Source organism: Salarias fasciatus, chromosome 12, assembly GCF_902148845.1.
Source record: "Salarias fasciatus chromosome 12, fSalaFa1.1, whole genome shotgun sequence".
In the NCBI taxonomy this organism is placed as follows: Eukaryota; Metazoa; Chordata; class Actinopteri; order Blenniiformes; family Blenniidae; genus Salarias; species Salarias fasciatus.
In genome coordinates, this window is record NC_043756.1 from 7,596,604 (window position 1) to 7,613,763 (window position 17,160).

The 17,160-nt window shown below is 45.2% G+C and overlaps 2 protein-coding genes across 2 annotated transcripts; one reads left to right on the plus strand and one right to left on the minus strand.

The window, feature by feature from the left end:
• Positions 1–79: 79 nt before the first annotated feature.
• On the plus strand, positions 80–3,505 carry pold2 (polymerase (DNA directed), delta 2, regulatory subunit). Its single transcript, XM_030105683.1, has 11 exons — positions 80–232; positions 366–601; positions 1,092–1,213; positions 1,313–1,436; positions 1,520–1,634; positions 1,717–1,915; positions 2,019–2,099; positions 2,268–2,425; positions 2,524–2,651; positions 2,741–2,842; positions 3,140–3,505. The coding sequence occupies exons 2-11, from the start codon at positions 373–375 to the stop codon at positions 3,298–3,300; spliced, it is 1,419 nt and encodes a 472-aa protein (XP_029961543.1). The 5' UTR covers positions 80–232; positions 366–372; the 3' UTR covers positions 3,301–3,505.
• Positions 3,490–17,160, minus strand: aebp1b (AE binding protein 1b). Its single transcript, XM_030105682.1, has 22 exons — positions 16,711–17,160; positions 15,569–15,739; positions 15,420–15,482; positions 13,892–14,308; positions 13,021–13,095; positions 12,435–12,497; positions 12,207–12,278; positions 10,592–10,663; positions 10,380–10,489; positions 9,861–10,000; positions 9,423–9,507; positions 9,194–9,338; positions 9,009–9,097; positions 7,755–7,878; positions 7,296–7,492; positions 7,001–7,177; positions 6,711–6,874; positions 6,068–6,588; positions 5,841–5,980; positions 4,859–4,958; positions 4,448–4,614; positions 3,490–4,373 (listed from the first exon to the last, which is right to left on the minus strand). Exons 1-22 carry the CDS (start codon positions 16,961–16,963, stop codon positions 4,002–4,004), a joined length of 3,717 nt encoding a protein of 1,238 aa, XP_029961542.1. The 5' UTR covers positions 16,964–17,160; the 3' UTR covers positions 3,490–4,001.

A 17,160-nucleotide genomic window follows, 5' to 3' on the forward strand; every position in this document is an offset into this window, starting at 1 on the left:
AACCGTGTTATTTACATGTCACTGTACGTTAGTCGCCGTCTGTGCAAGCGTGAACTAATATTCTGTTTTTCTTGCCACGTCCAAAGGTTCTCGCGAGAGTTCGTTTCAGGATAAACAACGTGATGACGTCGGGGGAGTGATTCCGCGGGAACGGTCTGTGTTGCTCTCTGATGTGTGACGTCCAAGAATAACTTAAAACAAGATTTAAAGCGTGCAGATTCTTCCAACCAAGGTAAGATCGTTACACGTGTTATCCCCCCCTTGATTTTATATAACGTCATGTTTAGGAGGAGCTCCGACAATGAGTCGATGTGCGGGCTCATCTCTGTTTACTCATTTCTTCGTATCTGAATTTTCTGAATCAGGACAGTCATGTTCTCCGACCTGAACGCCCAGAAGGAGGGCTCCTCTCTGCTGTCCTGTCCTCCCTCCGAGGATCAGGCTCCGGCGATATTCGAGAGGATGTCGCTGGCCTACACACCCTGCTCCGAGCGGTACAAAGTCGGGGAGCGGAGCTTCAGTCGCCAGTATGCTCACATCTACGCAGCCCGGCTCATGCAGATGAGGCCTCTGCTGTCAAAGAGAGCCCAGGAGAAGTGGGGTAAGAACAGGCTCTGTGATCTATGAGTTATTTAGCTTCTTATAAAGTATATTTAAGGATAGACACGAGGGGGCAGCTGGGCTTATAAAGTGGTTTGGGAGACGAATTTATGTAGATTCCCTCAAAGACACATGTCTAAAACGCGACACACATTGCCTTGCAAGTGTAGAATAGCACCAAAATGATGTGAAAAGAAAACACTTGGACTAGAAAGTTATATTAAGTTTGCATCTTGTCAAGCACAGATGCAAACAGCATCCTGTTGACTCAGAAGGGCCATGAATCCCTGAAGTTTTCTGAATGGCAATAAAAGTAGCCTCTGAGAATGACTGTGAAGACCTGTAAAGTAACTTGAATGGACTGAAACCACAGTTATAAAAAGTGATCTTTTTTACTTTTTGCCTATTTCTTTAATATGTCTGTGCACAAAGAGCCTCTGTGTCCTTATGATTACATTGTATGATCTTTTTTTCGTTCCTTCCTCCTCCAGGGACTGATGTGTGCATCAGGAAGTTGTGCGATCTCCAAACAGGGGAGCAGTGTTGCATTGTGGGAACTCTGTTTAAGCGGATGGAGTTGCAGCCATCTATTCTCAAAGAGATTAGTGAGGAGGTTGGCAAGCGCCTTGAATTCAACTCACTGCATTCACACTCGATAAAATAAAAAATCTTGACATTATTCTTTTTTTCTTTATGCTTTCCCTCTTGTCAGCACAACCTCCTGCCCCAGCCCGCACCGTCCAAATACATCTCTGAAACAGATGAGCTTATTCTGGAGGATGAACTGCAGAGAATCAAACTAGAGGGAAAAATCGACAAAGACAAGTGTGTCACCGGTTAGTATTTGTTTTAGGACGTCACTGACACACCTGTCAGCACATGCTTTGAATTTAAAGTCATTTCTTTCATCCAAACTCAGGGAGTGTTATTGCAATATACGGAGCTGAAAGGAGTGATGGAAAATTCACTGTTGAGGAATTTTGCACGGCGGATCTCCCCTTGCAGACTGAGAGACCTACACTCACCACTGACAGGTAAACAGGCCCAGGCGTGCACGGCTTAGACTGCAGGTTTTTATGATAACAGAATTAATTGATTTTGTCCGTTCCTGCTCAGGTTCGTGCTCCTTGCTTCTGGCCTCGGTCTGGGCAGCAGTCATGCAGACAGCATGCTGGGGCTGCAGCTATTGGTCGACATGATAACCGGTCAGCTTGGGGATCTCAGTGAGCAGAGCGGCGCAGCAACCATTTCCAGGGTCCTGCTGGCAGGAAACCTGCTGAGCCCCAGCACCCAGGACAAGGATGCCTCTACAAAGGTATAAAGAGGACGAGTTTCACTTAACACACTTTTCTTTTATTGATACTTTTACATAGTTAAACTATTTGTTGACAATCACACTTTGGAACTGCTGTTTGCAGGCCAAGTATCTCACAAAGAAGACTCAGGCAGGCAGTGTGGACGCCATTCGAATGCTGGATGAGCTGCTGCTTCAGCTGGTGGTGAGTCTGTCATTAATTATATCTTAATTTTTACATACGTATAGACAGGATTAGTCTTTGCAAGGCAGATTTGAGATATTTGGATTTGTAGAATTTAGCAGTTCTTATATCTAAAGTTCTTCATCATGTCAATTTGACCTGATCAGCTATTGTGTGTTGCTGATGAAGGCCTCTGTTCCCGTGGATGTGATGCCGGGGCAGTATGATCCCACCAACTACACCCTCCCACAGCAGCCTCTGCACCGATGCATGTTTCCCTTGTCCTCTGTCTACCCGACGCTGCAGCTGGCCTCCAATCCATATCAGGCTGACATCGATGGAGTGAGGTACACATGTCCCTCAAGTCATGTCCCACTGTATGTTTAATGTAAGCCGAGTTTGTTGTAATATTCACAACAATATGTTTGATTGTCTTCCAACACAGGTTTCTTGGCACGTCGGGTCAAAACGTGTGTGATATTCAGAAGTACAGCAGCTTGGACAGCCACCTGGATATATTGGAGGAAACGCTGCGGCTCAGACACCTCGCTCCCACAGCGCCTGATACTCTCGGTTAGTGCAGAATGAAAACACAAGGTCCATCATCTCTAAGCGTAACGCAAGCGTGTTCACAATTTGTTTTTGTGCTTTTTCCAAACCAGGTTGTTACCCATTTTACTTAAAAGATCCTTTCATCTTGGAGGAGTGTCCGCATGTTTACTTCAGTGGCAACGCCCCAACGTTTGAATCCAAGCTCATTAAAGGTGAGTGCATTGATATTGGTGAGTGTGTGCACTTTGAGTGTCAATAATCAGGGCTTCCCTGATGTTATCAGCCAATTTAATCAGTTTCCCTGCTGAGTGAGCAGGAAATCTGTTGGTTCATGTTCCTCCTCTTTTTTAGTGTTCAGCTTATCTTCTCGGACTTTATCTTGATTCAGCAGCTTGTGGCTCATCTCTGTTTACACAGAAGAAACCTGCGGTCAGAGACTGTTGGTATGTGCATAAAATACAGTAAAAAAAAAAAAGTTGATCTCCGTGCCTTTATTTTCCTCCCTTCAGGTGCTGATGGTCAGGAAGTGCTTTTGGTCACCGTTCCAGAGTTCAGCAGCACTCAGATGGCGTGCCTGGTCAATTTACGCACTCTTCAATGTGAGCCAGTCAGTTTCTCGGCCTTCTCCGCCGGAGAAGACGAGGAAAGTGAGATGAACATCAGCCACTGAAAGGCAGCCTCTGAGAAAGAAATACAATCCCGGCTAAAAGGATGCCAGTCTGTCAGTGTTTCAATTGAAATCACTGTTTAGAGTTGCTCCTGCAGTTTTTTTATATTAAACTTTAAGAGAAAAACGGCACATATTTACCACTAGTAGACACCAGGTGGTACGGGGGAAAAAAAAGAAGGAAGAGACAAGTGTCTTAACAAGCCTTTATTTGAAAAATATCTCTTCTACCTCAGCTGCGTCTGAGGAAACTCGACAGAAAACTCTTCCTCTCTCTCTCTTTTACCAACCGCTTCCTGCTCTTCACACATTTTTCATGATGGATACTGTAAACAAGATTTCTACCGTGAATGAGGACAGTGTAAATATCTCAGCTGTTTGTCTGTATCCACAATAAACACGTTTTCATGAAGGCAAGAAAAAGCATTCATTAAAAAGACTGATAAGTCACCAAAGTGCAGTGTGAAACGTCAAACTGATCAACTCTTCGTTATATGGATCTCTTCCTGTAAAGCAGTCTCAAGTCAAGTGTTAAGTAACAGACTATCTTTAATGGAGTTAATTTCCTACGTTCTTACTGCTTATGCCATAAAACGACAGGGTTTGTTTGACTATTGAAACAGCTCAAGGTACAACGTGGTGATGAGAAGTACGACTAGGAGAGGATGGTTCTGATCTGAAACAAGCCGTGTGTGTGTGTGTGTTTAATAGTCATCGATCTTGTATTCATAGTTATAATCCAGGAAGGACTCTGTAAACCCACCGGGCGTCGAGGACTGTCCCTCCCCTATGACCCACGAGTCGTACCAGGCTGTCGTGGTCTCTGGTGTGGTGGGAATCGTGGTCGTTGGCGGTAACGTCGTCGTGGATCTTAACCTCATTAACTTCAGCCTCCGCAGGCGGCGGAGACGAGCGACCCTGAGCCTCCTCTGCCTCTCGGCACTGATCTGTGAATATGGGGAATAGCCGTTGCTGCTGTCGACCACACGCCTGTTGCCGTTCCCCGCCGCCGGAGACTGTCCTCTGTTGGTGCTGTAGCTGAGTCGAATCGGCTTGTTTCCATGGAGGGCCATGATCTGCAGAGGAATTAATACACCTTATTAGTATGAAACGAGGGTGCTGCTCTCAGAGCAGGGCGGGACTGTCTCACCTGTTTGATGCGGTCCCAGTTGGACTTCGCCAAGTTAAAGCTGCATGTCGTCGCTCCGGGCTGGTAACCCACCACGCACAGTTTAGTCACGGTGGAGAAGCCCTCGGCCCGAGCCGTCACTCGGTACTCCCCCGGGTTCAGCAGACGCCAGTAATCCCCCGAGGACGCTGCAAGAAAGCAAGCGGAGGAAAAATGAACCGAGAACTAAGATTGATCAGTTCAGAGCACGTGTACTGAGAAAGTGGATATACGTATTACACAAATGATTTCTGAGATAGAGGTTCTAGATGGGAGAAAATTCAGAAGATTTATGGACGTGTGTGACAGCACAGGACGATCCGCTGTGCTGGACCCTGACGGGAGCGACTGCAGAAGAAGGGAATCGACCCGCGCTCTGAGCGGGAGGCTGACCTGTGGTGACGTCGTGGTTTATCCCCTCCACAGATATGGTGGCATTTGCGATGGCGTTCCCCTGCTGGTCCTTCACAAGCCCTCTGATGCCACGAAGTGCCTGGAGAGCAGGTGTCAGAGGATTAGTGAGGGAGCCTATACCACCTATATAATCACTTAAATGCTATGTCTGTAACCGTTCTGTACAATTCACCTCTCTGCTCTTTCATGAATACATTTCTTTCAAAGAACATTTAGCTTGGTCACAATTGCGGAGGTGAGAATTACAACAGCTGTGTTTATACAGCTCAGGTGAAACAGGAAGAGATTTCAGGTAAACAGAATTGCCTTGTAATTCAAGATAACTACAGTATGGGGTTAACAGTCTGAGCAGCATGGTTATGTAAAGGTTAGTTACAGTTGCCTCTAAACAGGGCCTTCCTGTCTACAGGTTGCAAGTGTTATCTAGCACCACCCTGTAATCCAAACGTGTGTTAGTTTAGTTAGTGAATAAATTGATGGTGACTGAATCAACTGATGAATGTTTCCAGTGTGTGATGACGCTGAGATGAATGAGTGAAAAACTTCTGTTCAATGAAAAAAAATTGAGAAGCCAAAATCACAAACTGGCTCCAAATGAATATAGTTTAAACTTTAAAGTGTGCAGGGGACAGATAAGACAGAAGTTAATGAAAATACTAAATCAACTTTTGATTTGAAAAAGTCAGGCTCTGAACTTCCTTGAAGGCATAAAAGCTTTGAAAACGATTCATGTTATTCCATAATCGGTCTGCGTTGAAGCTCTGAATCATTTAGGTTTATTTTCAGCTTAATTCAATCTGTCACAGATATCACCTTCAACAATCCAGTAGTTTCAGTCATTCATGTTGTGCTTTGATGATTTCAGTTATGAATGCATGAAGGAAAAATTGTTTTCAGTGTTTTGCATTTGATAATCCTGTGTGTGTGTGTGTGTGTGTGTGTGTGTGTGTGTGTGTCTGACCTGCTCCATGAAGATGAGCATTGCCTCTCTGTTTTTCTCCCACTCGTACACCAACTCACTCTTATGAGGGAACTTGTCACAGCCCAGGAACACGGACAGCTCAAAACAGTTGGTGTGCAGGTAGCTGAAGTCATTCATACCTGGGAAGATACACACACACACACACATATTGACCTCAGACACTGCGGTCCAGCAGGGGGCGCTACCACACAGTGTCCACTACTCACTGCCTGTGACAGGTTTCCATTTGGCCCTGTTGACGATCCCTTGGCCGCCGGTGGTCATGTCTCCGTGGCAGGAGCCCAGGTAGTTGTGCGACATAGAGAGGTGTGTGGACGCGTAGGAGACGGCGAGCCACCTGAAGAGGGACTCGTCTGCTATCACTTTTGGCTCGTCTTCAGGCTCCGCATACTGGTAACTGCCACCTCTTCTGTCATCCTCCTCTTCCTCCCTGTGCCCATAGCCCTGACCGTGGTCATAGCCCTGACCGTGGTCGTACCCTTGGCCGTGGTCGTACCCTTGGCCGTGGTCATACCCCTGGTTGTGGTCGTACCCCTGGTTGTGGTCATACCCCTGGCTGTGCCCGTGGTCGTAGCCATGGCCGTAGCCGCGGTCATACCCATGGTCGTATCCGTGACCCCGCCACTCCTCCTCTGGCTCGGAGTAGCCCCTGCTCCTCCAGTTTTCCTCTGGCTCCTCATGGTAGCCCCTTCCCCACTCAGTCACATCGAAGCCCTCCTCGTCATACCTGGAAGGAACGAACGTTGGACCGCTTTGATATTGTTGTATTTGATAAAAGCACAAAAACATTGTAAAAAAAAATGTGAATTTGTTTATGTAGGGAGCCACAGCAGAGATGAACTGTCTCACTGTCTCTTCTTGCGACTGTGGGGCTTCTGGCTGTCAGCAGGCTTGTTCAGACGTAAGCTGTCATAAGGATAGGCCACAATTGTCTCCCCACCCTGGAAGTTCGCGCCCAACACAAATGGATGGCTTTTCATCCAGGAGATTATGGCCCTGGTCTCCACGGCAATCTGGAACAAAAGAAGGAAGATCAGGATCGGAAGAGAGGCTAGCCTCGTTTCTAAAACCCACAGCTGCATTTGTAGAAGAAAAATGTCTTTTATATTCATCTTCCACATTGCATGTTGCTTCTTTACCGAGCCATTAGTTTCGTAGCCCTCTGGTATGGGTAAGTGATGGTTGGGGGTGAGTTTGGGGACCATGCCCTTGTCTTCAGCCTCCCACAGGACGCTGTTCAGGTCGGGGAAGTTCTGGAAGATGTCAAAGCCATCCTCGGTGAAGTGTCCTGTGGTCCAGCTACTCAGCTCTGATCCCTGCAAGGGGATAGATTGTAGGAAAGACACATTGGCACAAATTCATGATGAGTGCTTCTCTTTCAATCATTGAAAGTTCTTTTTTTTTTTTTTTTTTTTTTTTTTTTTTCATAAGTACCACTTCAAAAGCTTCCTCATGTCCGTCTGGGTTGAGCGAGGGAACCAGGTGGATGCGGATCAACTCCACCAGACGTTGGACTCTGGGGTTTTGGTCTTTATACTCCTTGCACAGGTACTGCATCAGAAGCAGGATCATCTCCCGGCCCGCCGCCTCGTTGCCATGGAGACCTGCCGTGTAGCGAAACTCGGGCTCACCTGCAGAGACGGCAGGGCAGGGCCGTAATTGCCGTTAACTACAATGCGTAGGGTTGCACCCGGCGTGGGGATTCAGACGGATGCATCAACAGTGCCGACAGGACTTGGCAAAATGCGACCAGATCAACATCTCAGACTACACAAACATTTGAGAGAAAACAGCTGTTCGGAATGAAAAGCATTTTTTTAGCATTGATCACACACGGGGAAACACATCTTGTTGCAATACAAACTGTTGTATCCGCGCTGTTTGTATTCTCACCTATTTCGTGTTCGGTGGGGTTGCCAGAAATGACCATGGCCAGAATGTCCTTTCCCTTGGAGCTGTGTCCCAGGCTGTAGATGCTGGTGATGTTGGGACATTCCGCATTCACTGACTTCATGAGCTGAATATGTGAGAGGAAAGAAACAGTCAGTGTGAGACGTGCTGTGCATATTTTAGAGTTGCTCAACTGGTTACCAAACGTGAAGCTCCGAGCCAAACTCAAACTGGTAAATAAAATACCAGAAAAAAGCAGCGTAGAGGGAGAAGCAGCAGAGATTAAGTGGGTGTGTTGGGAGGGAACGTTCGGAAGGACAATGTGAATGTGTGAGAAGTACATCTGCCTCATATAATGTTCATAATTACACAGCCAAGAGAAAGCTGATATATTGAACCAGGCTGGGAGATTAGTCTGTACTGTCAATTTATCTATATTCGTATTATTGTAATTGTATCTGTAAGAGCACACAGTGAGATAGTGGAAATTAGTTAAGATAAGGCGCCTGTTATTATTTCCATGGAGGGAACATTTCCAGCTTTTTGACAATAATAATACAAAACCAATTGAAACAGATTAAAATAACAAAGTGTGATTTTCAAAGTCAGTACTTGATTATCTTGCTGATTACTGAAAATAAAATTCACTGGTCCACTGGAGAAGTAACTTTGGTTTACTGTCCTCCTCGGACAGGTTTGTCCCTTATCTGTTTTCTTGTGAGCTGAGCTGTCAGCACTGTGGGTCAGTCCAATCACGGAGATATATCAGTTATGGTAAGTAGCTCTTTTGAACATTAGCTCATGTTTATTTAGGACAGAGAATATATTGCGGAAGAGTAAAGCTTTCGGCTCAAACTGATGAACATCCTGCACAGTGAGCAGGGCTGAGAGGCAGCGAAACATGGACGTTTTCAGGTATCGTGCATTTCTTATCACTCTCGGACTGAACGTCTATGTTTCATCATAACACAGCCACGAAACTAATTTACAGTTCACAGTGTTCAGTGTCTCCGTGATATTGCACATTGTATGCAAATATTTAAGTTTACAAGAATGTTCTTGGTTTGTTTGTTTTTTTATAACTGAGATAACCTGATAACCCAACTAGTCTCAATAAATGTTTGCATGTTTCCATTTCCAATACTGGGGTCTGGATGAGAGAAAAACTTTAAGGTAAATCTGCATAAAAATAATGATATGCAAAAGACATCCTAGAAAGCTTTAAATCTAAACCAGCAAGTGGATTTTCATACTCACTGCAACCATATCTGAGTAGCTGTGGTGCTTGAACTCCAAGTAATCCACTGGAGTCACTTCATTTTGTCTGTACTGAACATTGGCCGGATCTGACAGGATAAAAACAAAGTGAAGAGAAATATATGATGGATTTTAGATGCTTCGCTTTGTGCCTGTCAGAGTGTGTTTTGGGGCGGGAGGCTCACCAGGAATGGGGCAGCCCAGGATCTCCATCCTCAGGCAGAGCGAGCCGTTCCAGCTCTGAGGGATGATGCGCATGTAGCGGGCCAGAACGGGCGCTGCCAGCTGGTTCATCACGGGCGTGTCCTTATCGCTGTTTCCAAAAAATAACTAGACAAGTGGAGGTTGGAGGGAGAAAGGCCAGTGAGCATTAAGAGATACATAAAATGTTGATGTAATTTCACAGAAACTCACCCAGTCGGCATATCCATCATGAATAGTCGTCCATTCTCTGCTGTCGTTGCTGAAAGCCAGGAAGTAGGACGTCACGAAGTCACCCCTGAGGCAAGAAAACATGATGTTGGAGTTAGAACTAAATTAATCCAATTTTTTATTTCATTTCATCCAATTCAGGACTGCTGAAGCTGATCCCAGGTGGGATATGAGTGAAGGCAGCGGCCACCAGTCCATCACAGAGAGACAAACAACCACACAGCCTCACATTCAGGATTGATTTAAGTCACCATTTGAACTCAGAAAGTGCATTCTCAGACCGTGGGAGGTAGCTGGAGCAACCCCACCGCCACCACCTGTGTGTGTGTGTGTGTGTGTGTGTGTGTGTGTGTGTGTGTGTGTGTGTGTGTGTGTGTGTGTGTGTGTGTGTGTGTGTGTGTGTGTGTGTGTTTGTCTCACTCGTTAGGGGAGTCTCTCCCTTGAGTTATGACTCCTGTGAACTCCGTCTCCTTGCGAGCGTCGAACTCCAACCAGTGGATCTTGTCCTCTGCGTTTGCGCACCACCCTCCTCCTCCCATGCTGTCCTCATCGTCTGAGCCCTGGGAACCACAGAGACCCTGACAAACGCTGCCGAACTCACACATTCTTTGACATTTCCAGCACATGTGCCAGTTCCAAGAAAATATCTATTTATCATGCACCGAGGTGCAAGGCAACTTAATTTATACAGATGTGATCAAAGAAAAGCAGATTTATCAGCTGGTGTAATTATTTCAATGCAAAATAGATTCTCTGACTATAAAATAGGATGAGCTGCCAAACTGCAGCAGCAGCTAATAGAAGTGACAGACTGAACAAAAGCAGTATTTTCTGCTGTTGCTGGGAGCCGGTGGTTATTTCAAAGCCTGGCTGTGTGTAAGTGATGGCTACAGTGTAACTAAGGTGTAATGAAGCCAGTCTGCTCTGACTGTTGCGTACCTGCATGTTGAGACGCGCCCTCTGAGGTGCAAATCTATACTGAGACACAGAGGAGGCTGAGAGCTGGTCTGGCTCGATCCTGTGCGACTCCATTCCCAGGGGAGGACACTCTGCCACATGCACAGACGCACAGAATGGCAAATGCGGCGTTAATCACATTAATGATTTTATATGAATGAACGTCTGCCAGATTCAGACCAGTGTTGACTCACTCTTTGGCTCTTTGAAGACACGTGGTCTGTTCCTGGCTCGCTCCTCCGCCTCCTTCAGCTTCTGCGCTCTCTCTGTCAAAATTCACAAAACTGGTCGTAATACAAAACAAAACTGCTCCATCTTGGCTGAATATTCTTCTTCTTTCTCTTTCAGCCCGCGAGTGATCTAGGAACTCATCCTCGTTTTAAACATATTTTATGCCAGAAACCCCCAGGAGGACCTGGAGCTCAGAAAGCCCAGATGTTGAGCTTGGCTCCAGTGTGACTGAGCTCTAATAAAACACAGAGACCATCCTGACTCAGAGCTTTACTGCTGAAGAAGACTCCAGAATCTCAGATCCCTCTTCTTTCATATTTCGACGCGTAAACCATGTGGCGAATTGACACACTGTAGTTTATTGCTGGTATAGCGCCGATGCCAGACGTTTCACTGACAGTTTTACACTGCAAACCAGGCTGTAAGCTCATTTATCCACAGTACACACAAGCACGCATGGGCAAATAAATGAGAAGTAGCTAACTGCACTCAGGTTGTGTCTGTATTGAAGTTAGATTTTCTAGAAAGGTTTTTCGCTTTAACTCTGGCACAGACATCTTATTTTTATAGCTTTGTTCCTTTTTTTTTTCATTTATATGAAGGAAGCATTTTTGCTTTTTTGTATCCTATTGTTTTTCGAGACCTCTACCTGAATCAGGGTCAAGGGACGCTGAAGCTGATCAAAGTAGGAACCAATGCAGAGCAACAATCACACACTGACACCTGCAGGTATTTTAAAGTGACTAATGAGTCTCACATGCCTTTGTCTGGACTGTGGGAGGATATTACAATTCCTAAAAACAGTGCTCTGTCTCTTGCCCCTGAACTACATCGACTTTATTGAGACCCTTTTTTGTTTGTTTGCTTTCCTTTCTGACTGCATGTACTGTATCACACCTTTGCACGTACTCATCAACACACATTTGAAAAATGGAGGTTTCTGCATACGCCTCAGAAAGTCTCTTTCCCTCTTCTGCTTCAAGTCAGCTTCTTTTCATTTTCAACCTTGACCGTCGCGACCTGTGCCCTCAGGAAATGACCTCCTGACACCAGTCCTGACAGTGATCGTTCATCATTTACCCCTCGACCACCGGCTGACCCCATGACACGCATCAGACACGTAGAAGCAAAAAGGGGCTCTGAGTTATGCATTACAGAATTCCCGGCCGGATCGCTCTCCCCTGGTGTCTGGTTCTGCTTATCGCTCACTCTAATCTGATGCACACAGATCCTTTTCAACTGTTCTTTCTCCCGCTCTTTCGGTTCATGAGGGAATTCCTGAATATTTAGCATGCCTAATCTTCACTTTGTTTAGACAGGATGAACTTTTGTCCCTGACATGCAAGTTTAAGTTCCACAGACATTGTCTTTGTGGGAGTGCAACATCTGCAAGCTCTCATAAGAGAAATGTAAAAGGGGGAGTGAGCATGTTCGAGTACGGTGCTGTTATCTGTCAGCGCTTTTGCGCTTAGGTCACAGATCACATTCTTTGCTTTGGCAGCTACAGTATTGTATGACATCTGACATGATTGTGCGGAATACTGTTATGTAAGAAAATCCACATCTGGCTATTCCTACCTTTCTCTTCCCTCTCTCGTTCTTTTGCGGCTCTTTCTCGCTCCTTCTCCATCCATTTGTCGTCTTTCTTCCCTGTAGAAAACAAGAAAGGCACGGATCATTTTCAAACTGTAACTAAAAATAGAAGTGCATAGCATGTGTATGCATGCATTTTTTTTTTTTTTTTTTTTGGATTTCATTAGGATTCTTAAACACGATGACTGATATGTTTCACGTTTGTGCACGTACTCATTCCATATTCATCGTATTCATCGTACCACGTCTCTTCATAAGGTGCAGCTGTTGGCTCCTCTATGTAAAAAAAACAAAAACAAAAAAACACCAATTTAGCCAGTTCATTAAATCATTTACAGATGCCTTTGCTTTGTACAACATGGTTCAATCAGCTAAAATTTTACATGTTAGCACTGCAGTGAATTATATTACCACAAGAGTGGCTCCATATATCTGGATTCCACTGACGCCTGCCATGTAATGGAGCTGTTAAATCTTCAATTCACATTTATAAGAAAAACAGCTGAGCTTTGGATCTGATTACGAGGCTTGTTACTTCTTTACGCCACAACAAAACTACGGAAAGTTTATCTTGACTGTGACGTGCAGCAAGCCCACGCAAGAAGAGCGGATTATTCGAAAGACTCTGTAATGTTCTTCACATCTGCTGCACTGATGCATGAAGGCACAGATGGAATAGGTATTTAATGTGCACCTTACGTCTTACTGTTGGTTTCTGTGGTGTAAAACCGTCTGGCGGAGAGTTTGTTGTACTTTGACCAGTTTTCAGTAAAACTTCTATCATGTTTGAGTGATTTACCTGGTAGAGTTTCTACTATTATTTCAGGGCTGACCTCTTTGCCATCAGGAAACGGCAGGTTGTCTGGCAACTCAACTGCAAAGACAGAGAGAGAGAGAGAGAGAGAGAGAGAGAGAAAAGAAAAAATAGTGGGAAAACAAATTAACGGGCCAAAGTGTGGGATGTGATTTAAAGGTGACAAACAGATGGAGAAATAGGAGAAAGTAACAGAGAGAGCAGTGCGGGCCGGCGTGATGAAATTAATGGAAATGCTGGAAGAGCATAGGCAGAGCAGCATGGTGGAAAGACAGAGTAATGAGAGTGAGCGTCTCAAGGACGCACTGTTTCCAACTTCTAATGCTCTGGAAAGAAAAAAAAAACAGCAGTTCCTCTGACTTCAGCTGAAAATGCCACAGAACAGTAGCAAAGGTCTTCAGCATTTGGTCTGCATATGTATGTCAATTTAGATCAACTCTCAACCTATCAGGCCATTTCAGAACTTAAACCAAGCAGCCTGTGACCTGAATCCAACCATCTCCAACCACTACTGCCATTATCACTGGAAAAGCGGCACAATTGAAGTTTCACACCAAATATCTAAAGTCAGAATTCAAGTTACGGGAAACATTATTCAGAAATGAGTCACTTCTGAAAACTGATTGCCTTATTTTTGTCATTTTTTCCACATATTTTCTTGTGCAGTCAATCTTTTGTGTAAATACACTCTGAATTGCAAACAGGAGTTTCAAAAAGTCCCCTTTTTGGGTCAGAGCAATATTTTTGTTCTGGTTTATAATTTTCCCACTAAGATTGTTCAGGGTTTATAAACCATCACAACCCCAAACATCCTGAATCAAAACAAAGCAGGGAGAAGAAAAGGACCCAGACATACATGTGGCATCCCAGTAATCGTTGTCATCTGTCCCGACCTTTCCATCAACCTCAGGGGCGGCGGGCGTCGGCTCCGCTTCTTTCCAGTAGCTGTCGTAGTCATCGGTCACAGAGGGATCTGGGTCTTTCTCGTCTGGCTTCCAGTAGTCGTCGTCGTAAACACTGGGCGACGAGGGCGACGGCTCCTTCTCGTCTGGCTTCCAGTAGTCGTCATAAACGTTGGGAGCGGAAGGTGAAGGCTCCTTCTCGTCTGGCTTCCAGTAGTCGTCGTAGCCGTCTGTCACCGGAGCGGCCGGGTCTTCCTCATCTGGCTTCCAGTAGTCGTCTGGAGGATCAGTGATGGAGGTCTCGGCCGGAGGACTGGACGGGGTGGCCTCGGCTCCCCAGTAGTCGTCGTCCGGTTTCCAATAATCAGAGTCTGTCAAAAAAAAAAAAACAAAAAAAAAACAAATGGTAAGGCCGGCTGATGGCTGGCTTAGACGTCTAGACGGGAGAGGGCTTTATGAGGCTCGGGGTTGTTTTTATGGACCCTTTTATTTGGCAGTGCTTTGTTTTCATACTGGACAAACAACAAGCTTGTCTCCTTTTTGTAAATGTAACCATCAGTGGGAGTGAAGTGAAGTCAACCTGACTAAAACCTCCTGACCACTTTATAACATCTATTAAAGACAGAGGGTTATTAGCTGAAGTTCAGTTTGGTTTCCAGTTCTCTGGAACTAAGATATCTATCTACCAAAATGGAACAAACCATGTCTCTATTACTTTATTGACATCTGAAACCACAAATCTTTGTGTCTTTACCGCCTCTGCTTCGACAGAGTTTCCATGTTCCACTGAAGCCACAAAAGATATTAGGATCAGCTAAGGCAGGAGCAGGCACTTTCTTTCCTCCACTATTGAATTGTTTTGAGCTTCTTTGTGGATAAATGAAGCGCAAGACTGTATAAAATAGTGTCGTCATGCTGTAGCTTTTCACACAGATGGAAGTAAAACGTTGCAGGAGCAATATAGTCTGATGGCGCTTTCACAGTGAAATAAAACACAACCTTCCCACTTACATACTTATTTGATGGATTATTTTTGTTCTGAAGGTTAAAAATATTTTGTAGCCCAGGGCCAAATTGTAGTGGGAGGGAGGAATGGCTCGTTTGGACGTAAAGGTTGCAGACCTCCGCCCTCAGCTATGGGTAATGAGGCAGGTCGGGTCAAGTCAGGTGTCTTTGTGAGGACAAGTCCTGACTGACGGTCTGCACATGACCAGTGTCAGGTCAGATCACATCTCAGAAGCATCAGCTGCATTAAAAAAAAAAAAAAAAACATTTCTATATCCAAAATTTGCAATAATTGTTCAGGTTGCAGTTTGAGTTCTCATCGTTTCTTCAATCAGTCACTGCACAGGCTACAAGTATTTTTGCCCTTCCATTTCAGTATGGTTTTTCTTTACTTCTTTTAGCCATTAATTGTCTGATACACACACACACACGCACACACACACACAGTGAAAGTCTCCCCATGTGCCTGCCACTCACCACCATCAGGATACGAGTAGTCTGTGTACGGTTCCTGTTCAGTCGGCGGTTCAGTTGGGATTGCTGAAAAGCATTAAAAACAAAGTCAACGTTTGTCCTTCAGACACTTTCTGCACCAACATGGCCGTTTTGTTCCGTTCTCTTCTCACGTGTGGTGGTGGGCGGGAGAGTTGTGGTTGTTGTCTGCTTGTCCTTCTTTTTTCCCTTCTTCTCAGATTTGGGCTTTTTCGTGGCGTTGGGGTCCTTCGGCTCCTTGTTCTTGTCCTTTTTCTTCTTCTTCTTGCCTTCCTCCGGTGCTCTCCTCACTCTGCCCACAATACCTGAGAAATCCAAACAGGAGAGGAAGGATGTTTTCCAAAGCTCATTCAGACCAAGAGTTTGTAACCAGAACTCTTTTAACTCTATTTAAATTTATATCTGCTGAAGAATCCAATAATATTCAGGTAGACCTGCTACTTTCAATCCAGTTCAGATAAGTGATCATATTTGATAACTTTCAAATTTCTTCCAAACAGTCTATACAAAATGAATGACAGAAATACATCCGAATGTTGACGCTTAATAGTCGTGATGCCAAACATATGCATACATGCACACATATTGATCGACTGGTATTCATACTGTGCATATACATTTAAAAAGAATCAAATTAGGTTGTAGTTGTGCTTGTATGATTCATGAGCAATGCTTTTGAAAATTGAGTTATGCAACTATTTCCTCTCTGGGATGTCAGAAGCGCAGAGCTGCCAGATGCATTTCAGTGGTTGCTTGAGGTCCATCAGTATTTCCTTTTGAGGTATTCTCAAGTCCTCAGACACAGACATGGAAAACACGTCTCTCTCTTTCCATTAGCTGTGCTCCACTTACTACAGTTCAGTCCTAATGGCATAAAATCTGTCCAGGTACCCAATAAACAAATCACTCCCACTTCAGCAGAGAGTTATAAATGAGCTGGAATCATGCGGAGTCCATTTTCAGAAGGAATCAACCCGTCTTCAGCCTCATTCCTGCAGGGTGAATGTACATCGGAGTCAGCATTAATCACGCTGGCGTGAAGAGGCAGTGGAAAAAGATCAGTGTCACAGAAATCTGTGTGCAAGATGCTCCCGTCAGCGTCCGCAGCTTCTGGAGAAGCAGCAGAGGACAGGTGACCATCTGGGCTTTATCAGTCAAAGTGTGTGTTTATCTCTACACTTGCTCTTCCAAGAATTGTCATAACACCACTTTAATGTCACGCCGTGAGTAACGGTTTGTATCTGTAAGGTTCAAAACAGAAATCTTCTCCCCCTACCTGCTTGTGCGGCTCCCTCTGTGTCTCTTTTGGCCTTGATGCTTCTTCGCAGTAAGTGTTCATCCACTGAAAGCTGCTGCTCGTTCTCTGGGTCATCCAGGGTCTCATGTTGGAGCTGATCCTCTGCCCCCCTCCTCTCCTCAGACAGTCTCAGAGAAGTGATCCCCCCGGCGCTCTGGCCTCCTTTGGGGATCACCAGCAGGCAGCACAGGGCCAGCAGAGATGCACACACACTCACAGTCTGGATTTTCATACCTGCTGCTCTTCCAACTGCACAGTCCTTCGGTTTGGAGTTTGCGCTCCCTCTGTCGACCCCAATTTCACTTTTATCCTCCAGAAGATTTAAGTCTCACTGTGTATTTTCCATGGGATCCACACCTTGACTTCAGTCTGAGCAGCAGCTCCACTCACGCCCACAGCCAGCAGTGTCAACCAGACCCAGACGGGGCT